This window comes from Octodon degus, unplaced genomic scaffold, assembly GCF_000260255.1.
Source record: "Octodon degus isolate 3935 unplaced genomic scaffold, OctDeg1.0 scaffold00015, whole genome shotgun sequence".
Classification (NCBI taxonomy): Eukaryota; Metazoa; Chordata; class Mammalia; order Rodentia; family Octodontidae; genus Octodon; species Octodon degus.
The window spans coordinates 14748034-14772786 of record NW_004524591.1 but is presented as its reverse complement, the minus strand read 5'-3'; the positions used below and the strand labels follow the sequence as shown (position 1 = coordinate 14772786).

Sequence of the window (24753 nt, the reverse complement as noted above, 5' to 3'; positions counted from 1 at the left end):
TGCAATCTTTTGGTCAATAAATAGCACTAGATCCAGACTGTCACCTGCAGAATGTAACACCTTACCATTCCTTGTGGTGGTCTGCCTTTCTGCCTGGGCCAAAGCATGGCTTAGCAGGTAGACCCTTTTTGAATCTGCACACTCGCTTGAACCAGGGCCCAGCCGTAGGGGTAGCTGTCAGCCATCACTCAGGCTTGTCTGCTGCCATGTCCCATGGCGGTCTCGGGGTACATTTGTATTTCCAGATGATACTTACCTCATATGTAGTATATCCTAGAAGTTGCATTTATGCTTTTAATGAGTAGTTAGGTAGCTTTTACTTAGGCTTTTGTGAGATTGTGCTCAGTGTACATACTTGGGCCCATTTGTGTTTTGGGATAGAAACCAAAATCTCAGGTATTAAAAAAAATGACTATTTTTAGAGTGATCTGAAAATGAATATATCATAAGCCTGAATGCTATAAATTGCCCTCACAGAGCAACCTCAAACTCACATCTTCCGAAGCAGCCTCCTTAAGTCTCTAATCATGTCTCATTTATTTCCTTTTCCAGATTTCTTCTGATCCCCATGATTTATCCTTTTTTTTTCTCAGAGTGACTCAGGCTCACTTTCCCAGCAAGGCAAAAGCTATTGTTGTCTTCAGGAAGTAAACAAAAAAGTGGAAATGGTCATGCAGACTGAAAATGAAGTCCATTTTTCCCCCATAGATCATTCTCAGGCACCTCAAATACTACTCTGTTGAGAAATAGAGCCCCTCAGTGGTGGAGTCAGCCCAGGGGCGCTGTTTTTACAACCTTACACTGCCTTTGTTGCTTTCTGTTCCTTCTTTTATCTGCACAGATTACCCATCTTTTTTTGTTTGTTTGTTTTTTATATTTTAGTGAAGGGTCTACAGGGTGTTCAGGGTCTCACTACCAGATTGGACTCGTAATGATCAGCCTGTTTACAGCTTCCCGAGAGCTGAGATTACGGCATGCACCACCATGCCCAGTCTCAGTTGCCATCTCAGCATGCCCCTGGGGTATGGCAGGCCCGGGGATCGAACCCCTGGCCCTAGATTACCCATCTTTGATGTTGGATTTGGGGACTTGAATTCTGAAATCTACACTTTCCTGTCTAAATTTCTCCCACAACCTATTAGTCCTTCCCTGTTTCATATTCCCAAATGTGAAAATTTAATATTATTAGGTGATCAGGTCTTTATTCTATATTATTTTAGATTCTACATGGAAGGCCAGGTGACTTGGAGTTAACATCCTTCTGCACCTAAAGTCCATTTAAGAGACTAAAAAGGCAAAACTTTTAAAAGAGTCTAAAAGAGAAAGGAACTTAATTCTCCTAAGCGCCTACCTGCTTGCTGTGTTTTTAACATCTGAATGCATTATCTCACCAGTTCCTAGCCTTTACTTTATGAAATAAGTGGTGGTACTTTAATTTTTAAAAAGGAAAAGAAAGCCCAGAGTGGTTAAATAACTAACTTCTCTCAAATTATAAGAGACAAAGCTGAGATTTAAATCTATATCCAGTGAGGCCAAAACACATGTTTTCTGACAAGCTTTAGTGCTATATAAGGAGGGAAGACACGCTGAGCCAGAACATACGCCCTCAATGCTCCTCTAGTTCATGGCGGGCAGAGAAGCTGTAGAAAGCTGGCACAGTAAGCGTCTGAGCCATAAACACCTTTTTACATATAAAAGAAATAAATACATAGATGAGAACAGCATCAAAAACCAATGAGAAAGAAATGAATTCTCCAATAAGTTAGGTCAGTGCAGCTCAAAATAACCTGGAGAGAAGTTTAAATCATTCCATTGCATGTCAGAATGAATCATCAGTCAATTTGAGTTAAATATCAAAGTAGAAACTAAAAAATATGGAATATTGATTAAGCTTCTAGAGTAGAGAAGATTTCCTGAATTGAGGAGTAATAAAAAATTGCTAAAAATGTTGACTAAATCTGTTATTCCTAGGGGAAAAATAGTGTGCATCAAAAACTGAAGCAAATAATAGACTTAAGAAAAATATTGTATTTGAAAACGATAGGTTTAGATAATTCAAAATCAAAGGCAGTGTTTTTAGGGCTTGAGCAACAAACAAATAATATTAAGTAATGTTAGTAATATTAAGATCTCACCAAGTAAATAGAAAATAGATATATTTAACACACACCCCGATAATTATGAGGTCTTTTTATTTCTTATTTTTCAATTCAGGTATACATCACTTTAGCCAATAGGATGTGTTCTCAGCAGTACCTCATGTTGTATGACATATAGAGCATGTATGTAAACCTAGATAGTATGACCTACTATACACCTAAGCCAAGTAGAATAGGCACGTAGGTTATAAGCTATAACCTATTTTTACAGTGTTTTATGTTTTTGTTTTTATATAGTTTCTTGTTTAAAACTAAGACATACACGTTAAGTTAGACCTACACAGAGTCAGGATTATCAGTAGCACTGTCTTTCATCCCAGCATCTTATCCTACTAGATGGTCCTCAGGCAAAAGAATGAATGGCTTTATCACCTCCTGTGACAACAGTGCTTCTTCTGAATCCCTCAGCCTACGACTGTTTTATAGTTGATTTCTCATGTTTAGTCTATAAGTAGGTCTACACTCCAAGCTGATGATACAGTACATGCAGTGACAATCACATATTGCTGTTATTAGGCTTTATCTACTGCACATAATGTTATGTGGCTATACTTTTATATGACTACTGGCAGGTGGCTATGGGTCTATTTATGTCAGCATCACTGCAGAGTAGGGCCTTTTGCTGTGTCACTTTTTACAGCTGTGACATCAGTAAGGGACAGGTATTTTCCAGATCTGTTACAACTTTTTCCAGATCGGCCCTTTGGCAGAGACATCATTATATGGTATGTGATTGTTCGTACAGTTCACAGGATGATACAGACAATGCAAAGGAAAGTCCCATTCTTCCTCATCCAACCTCCCTCAACATTGAAACCCTATGGCTTGCTTTTTAAAAAGAAAGAACTGGGCTGGCAAGATAGCTTAACGGACTTAGGGCCTGCTTAGGCAAGCGCAGGGACTGGGGTTCGATCCCCAGCACCACATGCTGCTCTGGCCACACCCCCAGGCATGCTGAGTAAGCAACCACGTCTAGGTGGTGCATGCCTGGAATCCAGCACTGGGGAGGCTGAAAACAGGAGGGTCACTATGAGTCCGAGCTGCCTAGTGAGACCGTGTACAAAATATATATATATTAAAAGAAAGAAAAATAAAGAACTGTTCAGACTAACAAAACATTTAGATCAGCAAAAAAGTTCTTTTTAAATTATGGTATTCATTACCATTAATATAAGAATGTAAAGAAAATCGTTTTCCTGTTGATGTAATCTAACTATCTATATATAGATATATATATTACTTTAAACATTTTTAATAATTCTACTTCTGGAAATTGATCCTAAGAAATAACAAGATGCAAATAAAGGCGTATTTATAAACATATAATCTGCAAACCTGGAAATACCCTTAACTTCCAATTCTGGGACTCATTACTCAATGGTATATACATATAATAAAATATCTATCAATTGAATTTTATTGCCTCAGCAAAATTTTAATGGCCTGGGAAGATTTCCACCATATGTTAACTTAAAGTAGCAGACAATTTATAGGTTATACATACTTTCATCAGTTTTTTTAAGAAGAAAAAAGTAAAAATCTAGGGCTGGCCAGATAGCTCAGTGGATTAAAGCACCTGCTTAGGCAGATTCAATGACTGGCATTCCATCCCCTGGTGTTCTGTGCCAGCCCCGCCCCCAGGGCATGCTAAGATGATGATTGAGACTGGGCATGGTGGCTCACACCTGTAATCCCAGTGCTTGGGAGGATGAAAAACAGGAGGATCACTATGAGTCCAATCTATATAGTGAGACCAATCTATATAGTGAGTCCAATCTATATAGTGAGACTCAGTTTGAGCTGAGTTTTTTAGAAAAAACTCTAAAAACTCCAAAATAATATGTTTATTTACTTATTTATTTATTTGAGACAGGGTCTCAGTTCAGGCTAACCTTGAACTCACTGTCACCCAGGCTAGCCTTAAACTCATAGTAATCCTCCTGCTTCAACCTCTCAAGTACTGGGATTATAGGCATGCACTACCATGCCTGACCCATATGCAATAGTTTAACACAAGAAGCGTACCAATAAATTAGTAAGAGCCATATCTAGGTGATGGGACTTGACATAATATTTACTTAGATTTTTTTGTATTTTCTATTTTGAATATACTGTAGTTTTAGTCTCAGAAGCCATGTTAATATTGAAAAAATACTTTGGCTAAAGTATTTGAGAAAAGTTCATTAAGTTATGTATGTGTATAAATAGTATTATAAGCAGTCTAAGCACCTGCCTGACAAGCACAAGGACCTGGGTTTGATCCCTGGTACCACATGCCCGGCTGGCCCTGGGCACTGAGCTGGCTTCCAAAACTGGGCGTGGTGGTGCTCACCTATAATCCCAGCACTGGGGAGGCTGAGATAGCAGGATCACTATGAGTCTGTGCTACCTAGTAAGACCTTGTTCCAAATAAATAAAAGATTTAAAAAACAAAACATAGTCTGATTACAAATATTTCAAAACAAAGAACAACTACATACACAATTTCCCACAATAAATTGATCATTACGTACTGCAAATACATACTAGAAAAAAATAGTTAGGAGAGACATGTGTGCAAATGGCCTTAGTAGTTGCCTTACCATGATGGAATTTAATTCCCTTCCTTTACTCTGTTTGACTTTTTGAAGTGTAAACAGTTGGTAACCTGAATTACAAACACTGAGGGGAAAAGTTGAATTGAACTGTGTTAATATTTTAGTATGTAACGTCTTTAGTTGTTCATGAACTCCTAAGTGTTGGGGGCTCCTGCAGTCCTGACAGGTGTTTAGCAATAATTCGTAGGATGTTGTCAGAATGGAAAGACACCGGCAGGGGATAGAATAATGGATTGAGAATCCCTAACCAAAAATACAAAATCTGAGGTGTTTCAAACCAAAATTCTTTGAGCACCACCATGGTGTCACAAGTGGAAAATTCCACATCTAGCCTAAACCGATAGGTCTCAGTTTAATCCAGGTGCTCTAAAAATTTTTTATAAAATCATCTTCAGGCTATGTGTATAAGGTAGCGCATACATGAAACATATATATATATATATATATATATATATATATATATTTCATGTTTAGACTTCAGTCCCATTATGCACAAATATTCCACAGTCCCCCAAAATTAGAAATCTGAAACACATCTGACCCCAAGCATTTCATAAAAGGTGTACTCAGCTGTGTTATTTTCAAGATTGATCAGCCAGGAAATCCTCCTGACCCATCAGTCTAGGAGGAGGAAGATAGAGAACAAGCGTACATCATGAAGAATTAATGAGTAGCACAGATAAATAAGTCATTAGCATCTCACATGGCGGAGCATACTGGAGACCCAGGAAGATTCCATTATCTGCAAGGAGCATTAAAGGAGCTCAGCGAATTGTTACTGTGTCTTCAAACTCAGTAGCTCTGTGCCTGGCTCTTTGGAAGGTAGCTGCTGTTCCTTTAAGATGACAGCTGTGATGGTTATTTATAGTCTACAGTGATCTCTTTGTGAGAGTAAAGAAGAAGGTGGCTTCTCAGAAAAATGCACGGGTATTAAAATGAGTGGGGTTTCTAAACCAGTACCTTGACAAATACCTTATTTAGGAAAACTCCCAGACAAAGGAATAGATATTTCATGTGTCCCCAGTGCAAACAATTCATAAAGGGACCCCTTGCCCTTTTAGTAACTGTGGAAGTATGCTGAAGCCCTGCTGTGCTGGCATCCCCTCTTAGGGCATAATTTGTGCTTGAGATAGGCAGTGTACCTTAAACTCAGGAAACCTGGGCATCATCTGCCTTAAAGTCTGTTTTCAACCTTATTAGGGGCTTGCTAGTAAGGTATGTAATGACATAGAAGCAGCTCCTTAACCACTGCAGTGACAAGTGCGAGGTGTTCAGGTCCTCAGGGGGAATGAAATGTTTTTCTCCTCTGAGCCAAATGTCAAATCATCTTGTCCAAAATCTGTTCTTTTACCTCACAGTCTGGGTCAGGTGTCACCAAACTAGACCCATTCTCTCCATCTTAGCTTCTGTAGCCCTTTGTCTCTTCACAGTCTTGGTCTGTTATTTGTTGGGGCTGTTTTCCACTCATTCAGACCAAAACCTTCTCTTACCTTTTGTCATTTCTCCATGGCCAGCTGAGGACTGTATACAAATCAGTTGCCTAGTGTATTGAGCTGAGTTAAACTTTCAGTTGTAAGTAGAATAGAAAACAAGCTGCCTGACTGTTCAGGTCCTTCTTTTTGTGGCACAAGGCTAGACCCAGTGGTGTCAAGAATGGAGAGTCCAGTGAGAGGAGAAAATAGTGATGGTCTGTTGTTTGTGTAGTGTATTATACTGCAGATTGGGGATTTCCTTCTCTTAAACAGCCATTGTAGGTAGAAAGAGACAGACAAAGAGAATTAATCTCATTCATCCATGAATAATGAATGAGCTGCTACCAGGGGCACTTCTGCACAAAAACACACTGTATTTATCAAGGGACACCTCAAACGTAGCATACTGGCCTTTGAGAGGTGCAGAAGAAAGCTGTGCCGTGTGGAACCAGCCACATGAGGGTGGGCATTCAGTACAATTCTGAGGGAAATTCAAGATAAAAAGATATGTCATGCGGTGGTAGAGAATAAGTGGATGTGATTCACAGAACATTGGAATTTTCCCCCTCAGTTGAATCAAAATCTGACCTGGATAGCTGCTCTTTTGGTTCAAGATTGATTCATAGCATGTGCCTGAGCAGTGCCTGTAAGTGAAGCGTGTTTGCAGGAGAACTTTGCTTTTCATTTTGTTTTGTGTGAGGCTTATTCTCGGCTTTGGCACTGATCTCACTTTGTTTGCATGGGACTCACCCTGTGTATCAAGCAACTAAAACCCTTAGTTTTTTTTTGTTTGTTTGCATTTCTTGAGACTGTTTCTGAATATAGGTATTTTTGGTTTTGTTCGTCACATAGGAAAACTCCAGAGATGAAAACCGAGAGCTGGTCCATCAGCTTTCCAACGAAAGCAGGCTCTCCATCACTGACTCCCTTTCAGAGTTTTTTGATGCACAAGAAGTTCTGTTGTCCCCAAGCTCTTCAGAAAATGAGGTTTGAGCGCTGTTTTCCATTAGATGCCTTGACAATTGCTTTTGTGTCTTTGTTGATTAACTTGGTCAGTAAAGACTCATATGTAGAAACACAAAACTCATAGGCCTTTTTCCACCACAGAATTCTGAGTGTTCTCTGTTAAGTCAAACCCCCCATAACACAAAATGGTTTGATAGGCTAGAAGAAAAATGTTGTAAATGTAGAAAATGTTAGACACCTCCTCATTTCTGTCGTTTTGTTACATTTTCATTACAGACTGATAATTCTGACTTCTATTTACTAATTAATATCTCTATCATAGGGAAAGCGATTAGCATTCTATATATTTTTAATCATAATTTTATAATATAATTTTATATTATAATATGGTTAGTATAAGATTAATGTGTAGAATATAGTATTTTTAAAAATTGGTACATTGCAAATCATCTTTCTGGATAGGCAAATACTGTAGTTAGCATTACTGTGGATAAATGTGCACTAATAGATGTGCTCCTTAAATATAGAAGAGGTAACATTATTGATGTATTAATTTCCATAGAAAATTCTTGTTGGGTTCTGCAGGTGCTGTGCCACTGAACTGTATCCCTGGCCCTGAAAATTCTGTTTTTCATAAACAGTTCAAGATAAATTATACGGCTGGCAAGATAGCTCAGCGGACTAAGCAGCTGCTTTGGCAAACATAGGGACCAGGGTTTGACCCCAGTCTCGCATTCTGCGCCAGCCCTGCCTCTGGGGTGTGCTGAGCCAGCAAACAAGTTGGGGTATGGTGGCGCATGTGTGTGATCCCTGTGCTTGAGAGGCTGTAAACAGGTGGATCACTACAAGTCTGATCTAGTAGTGAGACCCTGAACATACCATAGACCCTTCTCTAAAATACAAAAAAAAAATTAAAAAGATAAATTGTAACTCCTCTACTCTAATACTAGTAAATTCTGAAAATGCAATGTGATTCAGAATTTTTATGGTAACAAATATCCTGAATTGATTTACCATTTTTCTGTTAGAACTAACAAAGAGTATATGAGGATTTAACATAACAGTCGTTTTGCCATGAGCACTGTCTAGGCAGAGTTATATATGTCCCTCTATGAAAAATAGCACCTGCAATTCTTTCTATTGCTTTATGAAGTGGAGTTCAGTACATCTGATTATTTAAAATAAGAGATGTGTGAAAATCGGGCTGTTGTTTGCTCTTACTCTAATCTATATTATTTCTGCTTTCCCATAGATTTCTGATGACGACTCATATGTCAGTGACATAAGTGATAACCTTTCCTTAGACAACCTTAGTAATGATTTAGATAATGAAAGACAGACCTTGGGTAAGATTTACTTTATTTGATCTTTGAAAATATTCATCTTCATAGATTCCTAATAAGTATATATAGCAAGTATCCCATGGAAAAATGAACATGTTCTCCCAACTCCAGGATTTTATAGTCGAGATGAGGAAACAGCACCTCCATGTGATATAGATACATTCAAATTAATTTGTCTGCTTGTAAAGCTTTTTGTTTTATACAGTGAGAACATGCTAGATTTCATATACATATCAAAAAATAACAGCTATCCTTTAGGCAGCAAGAAGGTTCTCAGTGGGCCAGCCAAATAGCTTAGTGGATTAAAGTGCCTGCAAGCAGGCTCAGGGGCCAAGGGTTCAATCTCCCAGCCTGCCGTGCCAGCCCCGCACCCCCCAGGGTGCACTGAGAGCGCATTTGAGACTGGGCATGATGGCATGCGCCTATAATCCCAGTTCTTGGGAGGCGTAATCAGACGGATCACTAGTAGTCTGATCTAGTAGTGAGACCCTGAACACCCTGTAGACCTTTCTCTAAAACACACACACACACACACACACACACACACACACACACACACACAAAAGGGCTCTCAGCAAAGAGAATGAAAATATGGCTCTTTTACGTATGTAAGGGTTTTTCTAATTTAAGAATTTGACAGCACATATAATAAAAAGGTTGTTCTGAATGGTAATTCAGCCTCAGATTATTCAGAATAAAACACTTCTGCCTTCCCTCCCCTTAAGGTATCCTAAGATGTCTCTTTATTATTGCTTGATTCCAAGAGGGAAAGCAATGACTAAGAAAGGTATTTTACAATGTTAGTTTGAACTGTGGAGTACCTAGAGTATTTGGCTAGTCTCAGAGACCTGTTTATGAAGACGCCTTTCAAAGAATCTGCCCAATGGAATAGTTCTCTCCATGGGTCTTTGTAGCACCCAGTGTTCTCAGTCTTAATGCTCAGGGTGCCCTGGAGTGTACGGTTTGTGCTACTCAAAGCACCACCTATTTTCACATTAGCGTGGAGGACAGGGGCTGCGTTGGGTATGTTCATTAGTACTTTGCTGTTTCTCGGCTCAGTGACTATGTGTGAATTATGATGATGAATTGTTGTTGAAACACTAAAGAGCTTCTTCTTGGGGACCACAATATAGAAAAAAGGCAAGTACATAAATTTCCCATCATCTGAGTAAGCACCTTCTAGACATTGCACCTGCTAGCAGTAGATGCTTGTCATGCTCTGCATTCTGCTTGAAATGTTTCTGCAGAGATGAGCCCCTTGGTGGAAAAGCTTAAGGACCAGTGAGTTTAAAGTGGAAGGCTAATAATAGAGGAGTAAGTTCGTGTGTTCCTTGTTTTTATAGGAAAACAAGGGAGCAAATTAAAAAGAAATGAAGAAACACCACTTACTCCCTTGGTAGATAGCACATACATTAATGTGGCACTCCCAACTGTAGATGGGGAAAAGAGAAAAGCTTTCAGCCCTCCACCTCCTGGAGGCCTCAGAGAGGGAGCCAAAGAGAGCAAAGAGTGAATGAGGGGCTCAGACACTGGAGCTGGGCGGAGGGCCATGTGCCAGAACCCAAGGCCACCACTGTGCTCCCTTGTCAACAGTCAGGAAAAGCATGACAAAGCTAGGGTTGGTTCTCTCTAATTTATCCCAAGCTGTCTTGCTGGTATGCTGACCTGTGTTTTGCTTTAGTTAAAGCAAACATGGGGCAGGATCAGGGGTTTGAATCTGAGAAATGGCTGTGTTTGAATCTGAGAAATGGCTGCTCCACAGTTCTGCAATGACATTGGCTGAGAAATATTTGACTTCTTAATATTTTGAAGAGATGGATGTAGAAATAATCTTTATGTCCTATAAGTTTTACCTAGAGAAGGAAATAGGACAGAACCAAGTTCTTGGTGTATTGTTAAACTAGAATTTTTTAGAGCTTATAGTAGACATGCGATATTTAGAATATTACTTTTTTAGAATTTTTTAGAGTTTACAGTAAACATGTGATATTTAGAATATTACTTTTACCAAAACAAAAATAAACAAACAAACAAACACTGGGCACGTTAGCATCCGTCACTGTGCTGGGTGCTTTGGGGGAAGATAAGTGGCTAAGAGTCTGGATTCAGAAAATTCCTTGATTAACTAAAGTGTGTCACACACTGATTGTATGTGCTAGGACAAGTTACTTCTGTACTTCGTTCTCTTCATCTCCAAAATGGAGATAGTGGTACTGTGTATGCCTCAAAAGGTAGTTGTAAAGCATAAATGAGGATAGTACATGTAAAATGCTTAGACTGACCATGACAGAGTGAAAAGCAAAATATGTGTAATCCACACTAGTAGTATTGGTATAATGGAGAGTAACATTATTCCAAAATTTAAATTTATATGTTTAAAGAAAACACTGTGAAACTCCCTAGAAAGCTGCTTTTTACAACTCCTACCATTTGTAGCTACTTCCTTATGTCAGATATTTCTCCTAAGCATTTAAAAAAATTTAAATATTAATCCAAATTTCATATTTTTCTGTTATGAAAGCAGTTTTTTATACAGAGATTGTTTTTTTAATGAGTAAATATTATATATTTATGTTTAGTAAATAAAGATATACCAAAAAGATACACTGGTCCAAGGCAAAAGATGTCATTTAATCATACGAACAGTTTGGATGGGAAAGGAATTTCAGAGCATGAGTTAAAGGAAGAGATTGACAGATTTATATCTAAAATATAGAGCACATTGGCCAAGCAATGGCTGTGACTCATCCACATGGCTGACACTGACAAAGGATCTACAATCCTCAGGATCTCAGAATAAATCCTGAGGGGATTTCACTGACCTTATCAGACCCAAAAGCTACAACTCTTGTTGCATAGGTCCTGCTTTACCTTGGTCTTAACCATCCATCAGAAAAGTATAAAAACAAAATATAAGAAGTAAAGCCATGCTGTTATGTTGAGCTATAGGGGACTCAGGTCAACAATTTCTGACATTGCCAGTCAAGCGGAAGACCCAATACTATTATGGGCTACTGGACTCTTTTAGAAAATTTTGCTGAGTTTACATACCTATAATATTCAAATAACGGAACTTAATAAAAAAAAAAGGTATACAGATGAATGTCCATTTTGTATCTGTGTATTCAAAGTGGTTAGGATAGATATATAGTTACATTCTCTTAATGAATAGAGTGATTTGTTCTAACAGTGTTTGTAAATAGGATATCATGTCTGCATCTTATACAGCAGTTAACCACTGGGAAGAATGTATGCAATGTGTTAATTATTGAAACTGTCCTACCAATTTGATTTGAAACTGTCTCATTGCTATTTGTTTACCAATAAAATTATAGGAAAAAAATTTGAAAAAAAATATATAAAAGTTTTGTTCCCCCAAATCCTCTGTGGACCAAATGGAGATTAAATTGTAATGTAAATATAAAAACAAAAGATTGTGACTTCAGACATACATAGAAAGCAAACAAGTCAGCCAAGAAGAAATACTCTTGAGCACATTCCAAACCATACTAGAAATTTCTTAAATGTAAGTTAAAACAGGAGAATAATAACATTGTCTGCCTAACAATTTGATAAAACTGAAAAACAAATAGTGCCAAGCCTGGAAGGCCTCAGAAAGTTACTATTCACATGTATTGCCAATAAACAAGAATATTGGTACAACCTTTTATCAAGAGCATTCTGATCATATGAGTCAAAAGTCTTAAAAGCATTCATAATCTCTGACATAGTAATTCCACTTTTGTTTATGCTAAGAAAATAATCTGGGGCCTAGGAAAATATCTAAGCACATGAACATTCATTACCAATTTTTTTGTTGGTTTTATTTTGTTTGCTTCAAATTAACATATTGAAAAAATCTAATAGTTTAAGAGTAGACAAACAATTCACTAAATTACAGCATATCTATAAGTGGAATATTTTTGCAATCATTTAAAACCATATTTTAGAAAAATTTTAAATAAAGTGGAAAAATACTTCCATTAGCTAAATAACCTGAACATGGAACTATCTGTATATTGTGAATCTATGGGGATGGAGAAAACACTAAGTGGAGATATTCCAAAATGCAAGTTTTATTTTGAGATGGCAAAATGATGAGTGACTCTTGCGACTTGTATTATTATTCTGTGACAAACACACTTGTTTATTAGAATTTGAAGTGATTTGTTAAAAAAAGTTTGTAAAATTTTTTTGACATCTGTTATAGGTATAGAAACCCAATTTCTAGTTTTACTGTAAGTATATATAAGCCACAAGAAACTAGCTTTTATGAACATAAAGGCAAGAGAAACTGAGATGAAGGAATGGAAAAAAGAAGGAAGGGATGGCCGGGGAGATGGCTCAGTAGAAAAAGTGCCTCCCTGGCAAGCGCAAGGGCCTGAGTTCAATCTCCGGTTCTGGGGGGAAAAAAAAAAGAAAGAAAAGAAGGAAGGGAAAAACAAATATTTAAAATAATTATAGTACTAATTTTTCTTAATTCATTGAAAAGAAAGGTTTGTGCTAATACTATTTGGACAATTAAATGTCAATATCTTGTATTCTAAGTAATTTAAAGATGATACACAGTGTGCTAACCATTGTTACACTCTTATTATCTTGTTTTGAATTTTTTTTCTCTTTAAAATTAAAAAAAAAAGTAACTCGAGAGCCTCCCTATGAGTAAATTTCATGAATTTTAATGTGTGCAGTTTGGGAATTTTTTTACTTGTTTTGTGGTGCTAAGGATTAAAACTATGACCTTACATAGCCTATGCATAGCTTTACTACTGAGCTTCATGCTATGCTTTAATTTTTGATATTTAATTGCCCAGAATTCTTTTCCTTATTTTCTGGCTTTCAGTCACACTCTGAGTAAATGGGTTTCAATAGTAAAATCAGGACTTTCCAAGTAAGGTTTAATACAAAGTTTTTACGTAAGTAACAGAATATAATGAAAAGATTGGTAGAAACAGCCAAGTCTTTGTCTCTCAGGACCTGTTCTCGAGCATGGTGGGAGAGTGAGGTCCGAGAGAAGGACATGCCTACCAGCGCCAGGTCCTAACACCAGCAACATCAGCCTGTGGAACATCTTGCGCAACAACATTGGGAAGGACCTGTCCAAGGTGGCCATGCCCGTGGAGCTGAATGAGCCCCTGAACACCCTGCAGAGGCTCTGTGAGGAGCTGGAGTACAGCGAGCTGCTGGACAAGGCTGCGCAGATCCCTAGCCCCCTGGAAAGGATGGTGAGCACTCAGCCTGCCTGCGGCCTTGCCTGGCAAGTGCTTATTCTACTGAGCCGTCTCCCCAGCCCCAGCCGACGGCCTTGCTCTCCGGCTGTCCCCTGTCCTGAGCCCTATCCTGGCCCCTCAGAGCCTCGCTGGTTAGAGCTCCTGTCTTGCTATCTGCTTTAAGCTTCGGCTGCTCCTTGGAGAGGCTCCTCTCTGAGCCACGTGGCTGTGCCTGGTGGCTGCGCGCTCACCTCCTTGGGGTCTGCGCCTATGCCAGCAGTGCAGGAGGTGGCTCTTCCTGTGGTTTTGTGCTTCCCTCTCCAGAACCTTCTGTCTGATGGTTCTAACAGGCTTGCCTAGAAAACGTAGCTTTAGGGCTCTCAGCATGTTTATTTTTACTACCCTGAGTGGACAGAACTTACTTTCTTGAGCTGTTTTTCTCATTCAGAGTAAGTGTCCCTTCAGAATGTTTATGTTTATTTATGAAACTGTCCCATCATTTCACAGGTTTTCAGAAAGTATTGTTCATAGAAGAAGATTTTACATCAGAAAGATTCCCTAGTTTTCCTCATTCATATTTTATAGACTCTTAAAAGCCCTTTTTCTTGAAACTATTGAAAAATATTATTCTGAAAGCTGTTCTTTTGGCATCCCATATGTGACTGGATGGGTTGCTAGGACTTCAGTGTCCCCAAATGCAGACTCTGCATTTATTCCTGGCTAAGTTGGAAGTGGAGCACAGGTCCCCTCCCCCTGCTCAGATCTAGCATCCTGGCACCTTCCCACTGTAGATGATTCTGTCTTTTCTAAATTCAGTGCGCCCAGCAGGTTTAGCCCTCATGAAAACATCTTATTACTTCAGTGATTGAAGATTAAAGGGAAATCTAAGGCCAAAAAAAGGCATTCATCCATATTCCTTTTGCTGTGCGCCTCCCCCATCAAATAGACTTTCTTTTTTCCTTGATGCTAATGATAATAAGGACAGGAGAGGAAAAAAAAAAAAAAAAGCGTGTGTGTTTGTGTTTCAAATCTTTGTTACTTTCCTCCAGAGAATATCTGCTATAAAAACGGAGGCAAATAACTTTTAAAGGAAGTGTGGATAGCTTTTTTTTTTTCTTTAAAGAAAATGAGTTGCTTTGACGAGAGTATTCTTAACGATGGTTGAGTCTTACGGGAATTTAGAGACCCTTAGGATATTCTGCTGATTGATTTGTGTACTTGACCTTGAGCAGAAGTTTGAGGAAAGGCTTCACCTCTCCAGCACAACTGCTGCACAGAGCCACATCCCAGGTTTCCTTTCTGTTCTGAGGGACTCCAGATTCCCCTGTGGAGACTTTCTGTTGTGTTGCCAGCCTACAAGGAGGTGCTTCATTTTGCCTTCCCCCGAGGTCTCCTCCTGTAGATTGGATGGCACTAGTTCTTGGTGACCAATGGCTACTCAGTGCTCTATACAATATGACCACATTGTTTCTGATGCCACAAATTTGAAGAAGAAAAGAATAGAAACCTGGGTCTCAAGAACACAGGTAGTCACAGATGGGACCCACATGAGCATAGTGAACTGAGATATATAGAATATATATATGCTTTTTCTCCCTCTCCATGCCTGGTGCTGGGGATAGAACCCAGGACCTTACATGTGCTAAATAAGCACTCTACCATCAAGCTATATCCCCTCCATGAATTGATTTTTATAAATGATCCAGGAGCTCTGGAGCAATCTGTAGTGGAAGGCAGCAAGGTGACCCACTATAGAGAACACCCAAACGTTTTGCAGAAGTTTAATAAGGAAAGTTGTGTGGCTAGTGAACATTTATGAAAGGCACTTGGCTTTTCTTCAGTATAGAAAAGCATACTGGGAAGAAGAAATGTTGAGATCATTACCACTTAACATTAGAAAGGGAATTTTGCTATTATGACCCAGGTTTTCCTTTCCAGCCAAGGAAAACACAAAACAAAACAGAACAAAACCAAGAAAAGACAATGTGCTTCTTTGATGGATGAAGGAAAAACTGATAAAAATCTAGGAATTCCAGGATTTTGTGCATTTCATAGTTACATTGTCTTAGTTACTCTTCTCCTGTTGCTGGGACAAATACCCGACGCTCAAAATGAAGGAAGGAAAGGTTTATTTAGCTCACAGTTACTGGAGGTTTCAGTCCATACTCATCTGGGTCCAACGCAGAGCAGCACATAGCAGAAAGCAACCTTTCATGGTGGTGGCAAAGAGCAAGAGCGCAAAGGATGGGTAGCAGCAGCTCAAGCAGCTAGCTTCTCTTCCCACCTTACATTGTAATGCAAATTGCCTGCCCCAGGGTAGGGGAAGTACTCACACCTATGGGTACTTCCCAGTATTTACCCACCTATGGGTAATCCCAGCAGTACTAAGACCCATAATCCCAGCCTTGGATCACACATAATCCCAGTGGATCATGAATTAACACAAACTCTAGAAGTCCTCACCCCATGACTGCATGAGGCTTTGGGGAGACAACTAGACACAAACCATAACACACATATACATTGCCCTCCTTTTTTTTGATTTTAATGTTTCTGTTTTCTTCCAGGAAAACAGAACTTTAATGCCACTGTATACTGTGGTTGTTGCCAAAATTTAGGAAATGATACTCATAGATTTTCTGTGGTTAAAATGAGTTCTCAGGGTTCAACAATATTAAAATTGTGAATAACCAGACTTATTCCTGAATTCCTGCAGGGGAAGTTTGGCTTCTTTTTCTACTTTTCCCCACTCGTCCCTGAACCCATGAACAGAGTTCCCAGTTAACGTCAGGCCTTTACTGACTCAGCAGGACAGTCCGTTTCATAAATGTCATCATCTGAAGTGCAGCTCAGCCTCTAAGCATCAGAATAAGTAGGCACTTCTAAAATGTTTCACTTGTTTCTAGGCCAAGATGAATGATATGTAAACCTACACCTTTAAACCAACATTGATTCAGTTATCTTTAAACTCGAGCTACATCTTTGGCTCCCTACAGTAAGGCATAAAGAGAGAAATGGAGGGTTTTCTCATTTCTTTGTGAAAAACAGATTTCTTGGTGGCCCAGAAGTAACCAAGTTCTTGTCTTTCCCACCTCAGGTGTACATGGCAGCCTTTGCCATATCCGCATATGCGTCCAGCTACTATAGAGCTGGGAGCAAGCCATTTAATCCGGTGCTCGGAGAAACGTACGAGTGTGTTCGAGAGGACAAGGGCTTCCACTTTTTTTCAGAACAGGTACGTTTGTATCACTTTATTTTTAGGGAGGGTTCTCATGCCTGCCTTGAAATGTGCTTCTAAAATACTTTCTCCTTTTCACTGGCTTCAGAGCAACTGAGATCATTGCAGTGCTTCGAAACATAAAACTATAACAATATAAACCCATTTCCCTTCTGCAAAGTTCCTTCCTTTGGTGAGAAAAAGAAGCAATAGAAAAGTAAAAAAAAAAAAAAATCCTTTATTGCTCAGCACAGGAGGACTGTAGAAGAGATGCAAGCCTCTGGGGAAGGAAGGAGGCAGGCTGGGATGGGCATGGAGTTTGCTTGGGGGACACAGTGTCAGGTGCTAATTGGGGAAGGCTTGGCGCAAGGGAAAAACAAAAAGGGAAGTTCATGGTTAAACTAGGGGAAGAAGACAGAAGTCAGTCAAGGAACCACCCATCCTTGCTCCTGGGACCTGCGTGTGCTAACTCACCACCATAATGACCCTGTGGGCTACTTCATAGGCACAGACCCATCACCTTCCACTGAAGCCCAGCCACTACCTATGATCACAAAGTGGCAAACAACTCTGAGACTCACTGGGCTGCATGCACTAACGGTGTCCTCTGTAAATGCATTAGCAAAAAGAATTTTCCAACCATGGAGTGTTTGTCTCACTTGTCACTCAGATTGGAAACCTCCTAACTGTTCACACGGGCATCCCAGAGCCTGACTGCTCCTCCGAATGGGCAGCACCATGTCAATGTGTGCTTCTCAGTTTTGTGCATTTATTCATTCATCTATGTATTCATTCAGTCAACAAGTTCTTTGCTGAATGTAACCCATGTGGGCAGCACTGTTCTGGGCTCCCCAAGATGGTGAGGTAGGTGGAAGGCTAGGGAACTAGGCAAGGGTCCCCATCGTCACTGCGTGTGTGGACACACACTTCATACAAACGGGGCTGGAGCCTCTTTCCACTTAAGAACAAGCATAGGATAATGTTCAGGAGTTAAGCAACCTGTGTTTGATCTTAGCTGTATCTCTTAATAGCTGCATGCCCCGGGGCAAGTCGCTTAGTTCCTCTGTGCTGTAGTTTCCTCTGTAACATGGGGATGACAATGATGTATGTGCTTTCTGTGCCTTTGTGATGATTAAATGAGACCTGAGACCGGGTTGAACATGTCAGCATGGTGTACAGTAGTGGAATACTGGGGATGCTGAAGGTGTCTGGGAGGAGGAATGATTGCAGTTGTCATGCGCACATTCAGAAACGAAGAAATAATTTTTCCTCATCTTACTTAGCACAATTACCTTCAGTTTATCCCAAAGGGTCACCTAAGGGCCGCTAAAAATCATTGATCAACTATGTTTCTCCCCTTCTAATTCTTAGGGGAAAAAGAGGGACGATAGATTGCCAAAATACTCTTAACCTTCCAGCTGTCCTGCTACCCTCTTTCTCAATGATCCTCACGAGAATCAGAAGAAAGGGGTGGTTTGACTGAGAGACTTAGGTGTAAATGATGAGCGGTTGTCTGAACTCCAAGAGAGGTGGCTATCAATCATCTCAAAACATATTGCCAGTAGCTTCTCAGTTAGGAGCTAAATAAGAAACTGATACTAAAAAAATAAAATAAAATAAAAATAAAATTTAAAAAAAGAAACTGATACTGACTTGTACTAGGGAGGTGAGGAGTTAAATCAGTAGTTAAGGGGATAAGATAATCTGTGTGATTCAGATTCAACTGGGCTATTTAAATACTGAACCAAAAACGGAAAGAAAATGTAATTTTGTTACCATGGTATTATACTCACTCTTGTGAGAGGGGGGAAAAAAGGGCCCCAAAATAGCCCCAAACTATAGCAGACAATCAGGGTAGGATGCACCACCACAAAGGAAGAGTAGTGCTGGGCATGGTGGCCATGCCTGTAATCCCAGCACTGTGGGAGGGTGAGGCGGGGGAGCACAAGTGTGAGCCCCGTCTGGGCAGCTCAACAACCTGACAAGACCCTGCCCCAAAAAATAAGACAGGGGCTGGGGATGTAGCTCATTGCAGGGACTCTAGGTTCAATCCCTAGTATGGCAAGTAAAAGAAAAGAGCAAAAGGAACGGAGGAAAGCAGGGAGGGAGCTAAGGCTACCAGCTTCTGAAGGACTAGTGGAATAAATGCAGGAGGGCCCCAGATTAATATTGTTCATAGAATTCTATCCTAAGAAAGACATTCGTTAAAATCTTATCTCTAAGCTGGGAAGTGGCCCTTGCTGCTGGGTTGTCTAAACAACAAAGTCCTGTGAGTGCCAGCCCTCTCTTCCTGGCCCAGGACTGTGTCACTCAGTTTGAAGTTATGTGGATGTTGGAGGTGGTAAGTGTCCTAGGACATGAAGTAGTTGCTGCTACAGAGAGGTTGGCGACACAGAAGTTTGTTTCTCTATGTTGATTCTCATCCAAAAAGCCTGAAAACACAGTATCAAAGCTACTTGTGGTCAGAAATCACAGAAAATATTCCTTATTCAAATTTTCCTATTCATAGTTAAGTACTATGTTTGTAGACTATTCTATGCTTTCAGACAAATACATGATCCTATTTGATGCTTAAAATTGCCCTGTGTAGGGACATTTGAGAAAACCCAGGCCTGTAAGCAAGGAAACCCAGGCCTCCAGGATTAGTCTCCCCAGCCCAAACCTGTGTTCTTTCTCCCTCACCTTCTTAGGGTCTCTTGTGCAAATCTAGTCACTGTACTCAGAGCTACCCAGAGTTGCAGGGTGTGGATATAAAATGGCCTTTCTGTGTGCTCTTCAGAGGAAGGAATTTTGCCTGTTATTGTCACTTGATCCTTTCATCCTCCACACTGCCAGAGGCCTTGCTCTCAACTCGCACTGTGGGCTGGATGGCCCTTTGTGAATGAGAGGTGTGCCAGGAAGAAAGCATAAACATTCCTGTCCTTTGTTCTAACCTGTTGCTACCCTACCTGCTCAAGGGTGTCCTGTGCGCCAAGAAATGACACAGCCTTGGCTCTGTAAGTAAGCGGAGGAAAGGGGCAGTGTGGAGAGAGGGGCCTTTCTTTCTTCCCTTGCTGTCACTGTCAGCCACTCAGTGTCCTCCCTGGCCTCCCTCCTTGCTGCCCTCTGGCTGGCAGAGCTAGCACGCTAGCTTTGCGCTCTGTGGAGGAAGTGAGCACATGGGCCAGAACTCCTGAAAGTCAGCTTTGCTGCTTTCTTTGTACCTTTGAAAAGGTGTGGGTTGTAAGCAGATGTAAACAGGCCGCCACCTAACAGCAGCTTTTGCTGTGCGCAGTACATGAAACTGGAGTTGTCAGAGGCTTGTTCAGGTAATTTTAACCATTTACCTGCCTTGCTGTATATGGTTGACAGGCATTGAATGCATTTAGTGAAAGTTACTAAAAATTCATTGAAGTTTCTGAAGCGTAAGAGGTTCAAGTGGTCTTTTTTTCCTTTGTTGCTGCATGGGCTCAGCATGCCCTGCTTTTTTGCTGCTCATTTGGAAAACTGAACATACATTCTTGCACAAATTTCTAAATGTCACTCTTATCAGCTCTCTCCTTGACCACTTACATCACTCTCTGCATAGTTCTTTTATCTCCAGCATAGTTATTTATTGCGGATCAAAGTTGCATCACCTTTAAAGACACTATAAAGAGGAAATTCATGCTGTCCAAATAAAACTAGCAGTAATTTCAATATAAGGTAAAGAAGCCCTTCCTCTGTGGTTTCCTAAATTTCTAGGTTAACTCATCACTTAAAACATTCTTGTTTTTGTTTCTCGAGAAGCCATGATGAAGTGATAGCCTCGTAAGTGATAAACTTTGGACTTTGCCGACTCATCCTCGCCCACAGCAGTGGTTTCCTTGGCTTCACCCGTAATCCTTTGTGCTACAGTCCACATCCGATGCACCAGCAAGTCCACGGTCTCCCTTTGAAGCCTTCTTTCCATTTCACTGCTTCCACTACTGCTCACCGCCTGGCCCAAGCCATGGGAATTGGTGACAGAGACTGTTGTCCTAGACTCACTAGCTGGTCTCTTATTTCCACAACCACTTCTTTCCCTGCAACCAGAGTAGTTGAAACCGAAGCAACGTCTTCTCTGTGCCCTTCCACGACGTCTCAAGTCACATGGAATAAAATCCAGAGTCCTGAGCCACAGAGCCCTTCCAAGCCCAGCCCAGACACCATACCTTCCCCGTCCCGCTGCAGCTGCTCTGTCTGTCCTCTTCATTTCTTCCGATTCGTGCTGGGCATTTCCAGTCTTCGGTGTGGGCCTTGTCCTCTGCCTGACATGTACCACTCCCAGATGACTGCGTGGTTTATTCCTTTAGCCCCCATGATTCCCATCACTGTAGGCCCTGCCCTCGCACTTAGTGACAAGAGCATGTCTGCTCCTTGGGCATGGTCCTCACACCTTGCTTTACCTTTCGAGCACTACTCTACTGACAAGCCAGGTACTTATTTATGTTTATCTCACTGTTGCTGCCTAGTGAGGGTCCTTTGCTTTTAGTAATGATGGAAATTAAAGCACACATTTATAGGAAAAAGCTTTAATTAGAAAAGAGAAAATAGTGAATTTTCTCAATAGCTGACAAAGAGCAGACTGATCCTTAACAAAGGAACATAAGAACACTAGCAGAGAACTCCATCTTGAACAGCTGGAAAGGGCACACTCTGAGAAAGGAGATCAGACTGACCTACCCACAGGGGCTGGTGGCCAGCTTTCAAGGCTCGGCCGCTGGGCTGGGATCTACTGATCGCTATCTCGGTTCTTTCCTAGCTCTGGAATCCTCATGGTTGAGGGACTGTTCCATTCCCGGGAGGTGGTTCTCTCTCCTTGCATTGGGTTTAGTCATGTGGAGCTCTGCCCTTCCCAGAATCCAGATGATCATAGATTCAGGACACTATCTAGAGACCTGTGGTCCCTGTAAATCTCCAGTCTTGAAAGGAGCTGACTGAAATCATTGGTCAAGATTGAGATCTGATCACTTTGTCACATCAACCTTTAAACGGACTTTCCCTGAATGATTAACATACCCGTGTATGGAGTTATGAAAGGAAAGGATTTGATACAAAATTTTGCAGCAACAAAGGCTACAAAATGAAGGGGAAGCTTTCTTTTACTTTTACGTAGTATTAGGCATTTGTAGGCCCAGCTGAAAAGTCATGTTTTTTTGTTTTTGTTTTTGTTTTTTGTTTGTTTGTTTTTTTTTGTTTTGTTTTTTTTTTTTTAGTAAAAATGGCTTTTAAGTCCTTGACAGGCCCAAAAGAAAATATGTAATTTGCACTTTTAATGAGTACCCAGCCAAGAACCCAGGACTGCCCATCCTTCTCCCTATGGTGATCTCTGTGTTGTGACTGTCACCACTTCTGTGCTAAAATATAAATTCTATAAAGGGTAAAGTTTTTGTGCTTTACATTGTGTCCACAGTGACCAGGGCAGTGCCTACACATACTAGTAATTAAGTGTTCACATGTAGAGTGGCCACTCGGTGGCCTTCTCAGTGATTTTTTACCTGGCACAGGTTTTCCCTTCCACAAGCTGCTCTGTGCTGCTGTAGGGGTCAGGCACTAGGTTGCATTGCTACATCTCTGGGAAGTTGCAGAGAGAAGGGATTGCTTACGGATGTCTTTCTGCCTCTGAAAAATAAAATTTACAAAGTACACCAATATTGAAAAATATACCTTTTCTACATCTGCTGCTCCTTTCCACATCACCTACCTCTTATGTAAGATACATTCAAGTATAAATTAGAGATTATTGGGGCAGGGTAAAGAAAGTCCTCATATATACAAAAAAATTAGATTACAGGAATTCTTAACTGCCAAGGATCTGTACTAGGGCTTATAGACAGATTGATATATGTTTTACCATATAAATAATTGCATAATGAAAACCATATAGTACCTGAATGTTTAAGAACTCTTATTTGATATGCAGTAAAATCCTTATCCATTCTTTGCAGAGAAAGTGATGGAAATGAATGCTGCAAAACAGTCTAAATTGCATTTACCAGTAATACAACGGACAGTGTCTCCACTGGGCTGGATTGGTTCTGATGTAAATGTACCTGCCACCCTTTTTTTGCCTGAGTTAAAATGTAGTAAGAATAGATACCTAATTAAGTCCTACAGTAACAGACACATTAGATTTTGTTCATTATTTTTTATTCCTATATAAAGACTGTCTAAGATTAAGTGATTAATGGTGAATTATCCCTTTCTTTTTTCTTTGCTTTTCTTTTTTTTTTTTTTTTTTTTTTTTTTTTTTTGTGGTACTTGGGATTGAACTCTGGCCCTTACGCATGTGAGGCAGGTGCTTATGCCACTGAGCTATCTCTCCAATCCCCGAATTTTCCCTTTCTGTGGGCATTCAAAGTAATCTAAGCCTTGAAATTACTTTTTCAAGTCAGCTGGCATCTAATGTCATCTTTGATGCTAAGATTTGAAGAAGACATTGAGAGCAGATATTAGTATTTTGCAGCCAAGAGAGATTGTTGGACCTAATTTTTACAAAAGAAAAAAAGGAGCCTTGTAAGGTTGGAAAGCTCATATTCAAAAGAGTCACATGTTCATGAAAAGAGACCTTTTGATGTACCCTGGCTTTGGGGATAAGAGCCCAGCTCCGAGAGCAGCCAAGGAAAAGTCTCTGGAACATCTAGAACCAAGTGCTGCCTCAGTCGTTCATTAACAGTGCAGCGCTGGGCAAGGGCTTTGCTGGGCAAACTTCTATTTCTTAATTTGTAACATTAGGCTAATAAAGGCATAGGCCATCATATGAACCAAGTGAAAATGCACTCATTTAAAAAATTAAAATTTAGTGCTTCATTCACGTCATGGTTATGTTCCTGAATCTGTTTTACATATATTGTCCATTTCTGTTAGTCCTGTTAGTAGTATTAGTTCTACTTTATAGCTGAGGAAACTGAGGCTGAGAGGAATTAAGAAATACGCCTACCATCACACAGCCAGCAGCTAACTGTACCGTTAGGACCCAGATCTAGTTGCCTTGTTTGCTTTTGGTCTTTTTTTATTTTACTGTATTTTTTTGGTTGAATTGTTTTTAGGGGAGGTTTATTTTTTGTTTTTGGTGCCGAGGACCAAACCCAGGGCTTCCAGCTTGCTAGACAAGCATTCTACCTCTGAACCAAATCCCCAGCCCCAGGACCCAGATCTGGGGGACAACAGAAGCTCTCCTGCGTTCCCTGACGCTAGAGTAGCCTGGTGCAGACAACGTGGCAATGTCTACTGAGTAAATAAATACCTGTTATAAGGAAATAAAAAAAACCAGGCATCACTAGAAAGCTTTATAAACTTTTGAAAAGCAAATAAACCATTCGCTAAAGCCTCTCTGATAGGAAATAAGGAAATAAGCAAAGAAACTGGTACCTATAATTTTTTTTTTTCTTTTGAGACAGGGTCTCACTATGCAGTTTCTCACTTTTATAGCCCCAAGCCTAGTCCCGAACTCAAAGAGATCCTCCTGGCTCAACCTCCCGAGCACTGGGCTTACAGGCATACACCACCATGCCTGAGTAGAAACTGGTGTTTGAATATTGAAATTTGTTCATCAGAAAACATCTTTTGGACCCATGTAAAGGCACTCCACTCACCCTTGGTTTATTAATCAGGCACAGAGTTCTTTTTTTAAGAAAATCAAAGTTGCTTCCTAGAACATGTATAGACTTAAAGTATAGAAAGGCTTCTTCTGTAATTCACATGGACAGTACTTATTTTAGTTTTATTTATTTCTGGGCAGATAGCATAGTTTTAATGTACCTTATCTTGCTTTGATGTTTGTATTTGA

At 40.1% G+C, this 24753-nt stretch overlaps 1 protein-coding gene across 3 annotated transcripts in view; it reads left to right on the top strand.

The window, feature by feature from the left end:
• The window catches only part of Osbpl3 (oxysterol binding protein like 3), a 175474-nt gene that overhangs the window by 128003 nt on the left and 22718 nt on the right, over nucleotides 1-24753 (top strand). For all 3 annotated transcript variants that reach the window (XM_004626473.3, XM_004626472.3, XM_023709925.1), the window contains 4 exons: nucleotides 7081-7215; nucleotides 8447-8540; nucleotides 13512-13762; nucleotides 16845-16982. In XM_004626473.3, coding sequence (XP_004626530.1) covers nucleotides 7081-7215; nucleotides 8447-8540; nucleotides 13512-13762; nucleotides 16845-16982 — 618 coding nt within the window. The remainder of the gene's footprint in view (nucleotides 1-7080; nucleotides 7216-8446; nucleotides 8541-13511; nucleotides 13763-16844; nucleotides 16983-24753) is intronic.